General features: G+C 35.1%; 1 protein-coding gene across 1 annotated transcript; it reads left to right on the forward strand.

Moving 5' to 3' along the window:
• Positions 1-777: 777 nt before the first annotated feature.
• On the forward strand, positions 778-1,414 carry LOC124917888 (integrin-linked protein kinase 1-like; the record flags this gene model as incomplete). Its single annotated transcript, XM_047458156.1, has 3 exons — positions 778-1,035; positions 1,133-1,225; positions 1,328-1,414. Coding segments are annotated over exons 1-3 (438 nt in total), but the record flags the coding sequence as incomplete, so codon positions are not given.
• Positions 1,415-1,556: the final 142 nt, after the last annotated feature.

Below are 1,556 nucleotides of genomic sequence, written 5' to 3' on the forward strand. Positions count from 1 at the left end.
ATTCACGCATTTCATCTAAAAAGCGTAAGTTCATAAACGCGTTTTAGATGAAAATGCGTGAATGAAATTTCTCGACTTTCCATTTACGGAAAATGTCATTCACGCGTTTCATTTAAAACGCGTTAATCAACTCAAACTTTTTAGATAAAAATACGTGAATGATATTTTTCGTACGTAAACAATAAATCAGGCGCGCAAGAAATATTACATACTTTTCCTAGGACAAAAAAAAAAGCTCATTTATCCAATATTGTCAGGCAAAAACCTTTTTCTAGAATTAAGGCTATTATAGATGCCATTATATCAAATTTCCCCCCCCCCCCCCCCAAACCAAAAAAAGCAAAAAAAGCTCATTTATCCAATATTGTCAGGCAAAAACCTTTTTCTAGAATTAAGGCTATTATAGATGCCATTATATCAAATTCCCCCCCCCCCCCCAATAAATCACATCAAACAAATTCCGGTAATATTTTCCATCGGATGGATGATCAAAACAAGGGTCCTTATCTTTTCAAATTTAATGACTCTCTCTAGTATGATTTGATGTTTTTGTTTTTTTCCTATAAAAAAAACAAATATTGGGTAAGGAATAACATGAAAGACGCCGAATATGATCGTTAATTGCAAGAAAATTGATGTATCGAAATCGACTAACTAAAGCAGTCTCTTTGTCATTTACCTGCAGTCTCTTTAATCACTTTGATGATACCAAACAGATGCAGAAGTATAAGAAAGAATCTAGGGGGATTTTGAACAGAAGGGTTGATGCATAAGAAAATGACGATCTCCTCAAAATCGCGTGGAGAAGAAACAGGTTTTGGCATGCAATTCATCGGTAACTTTTTGAGCTTTGCATCAAGAGGGGACAAAGTGGGTCTAAACCAAATGCTTAGAGAAGGGATTTCTCCAAATGTACAAGACTATGATAAACGCACTGCCCTCCATCTCGCGGCCAGCGAAGGTCACGCGTCCATCGTGGAGCTCCTCTTGGCTTACAACGCTGAGGTTAATCTGCAAGATCGCTGGAATCGAACTGTAAATTTATGTTTATATATATAGAGATATAGATATCTTTGCCTCCTCCATGAATAGATAATAGTATTTGTTGACAATATTCTTTAATTTGATCAAGCCACTAACAGATTCAAGGCTTTATGGACATCGAGATATATGTAGAATTTTGGAAGTCAATGGTGGCAAAGATACTAGCAATGACAATCAAATGGTAATTGGTTGTTGATTTCACAATGGGTTATCTTAGTTTTTGTTTTCTTTTCTTTTCAAAATCAAAGATATGGAATGAATGATGAGTTCTACTAAATGCCAGACAGTTCGCTACGAAGAAGACAATTCCAGTGAAGTTGATATTGATATATCTGAACTAAATTTTCAGCACCCTTCAATAGTTCAACAGGTATAAACAATGACATAATAAAAACTCACATTTTTTCTTCTTCTGTAGAATAGAAGATTGACTGAAAGCTAAAATTTCTTAGGGATTATATGGTGAATCTGAAAAAGTAAAGTGGCGTGGAACTTGGGTTTTGAAGACTGTG

This window comes from Impatiens glandulifera, unplaced genomic scaffold (assembly GCF_907164915.1).
Source record: "Impatiens glandulifera unplaced genomic scaffold, dImpGla2.1, whole genome shotgun sequence".
Lineage (NCBI taxonomy): Eukaryota > Viridiplantae > Streptophyta > Magnoliopsida > Ericales > Balsaminaceae > Impatiens > Impatiens glandulifera.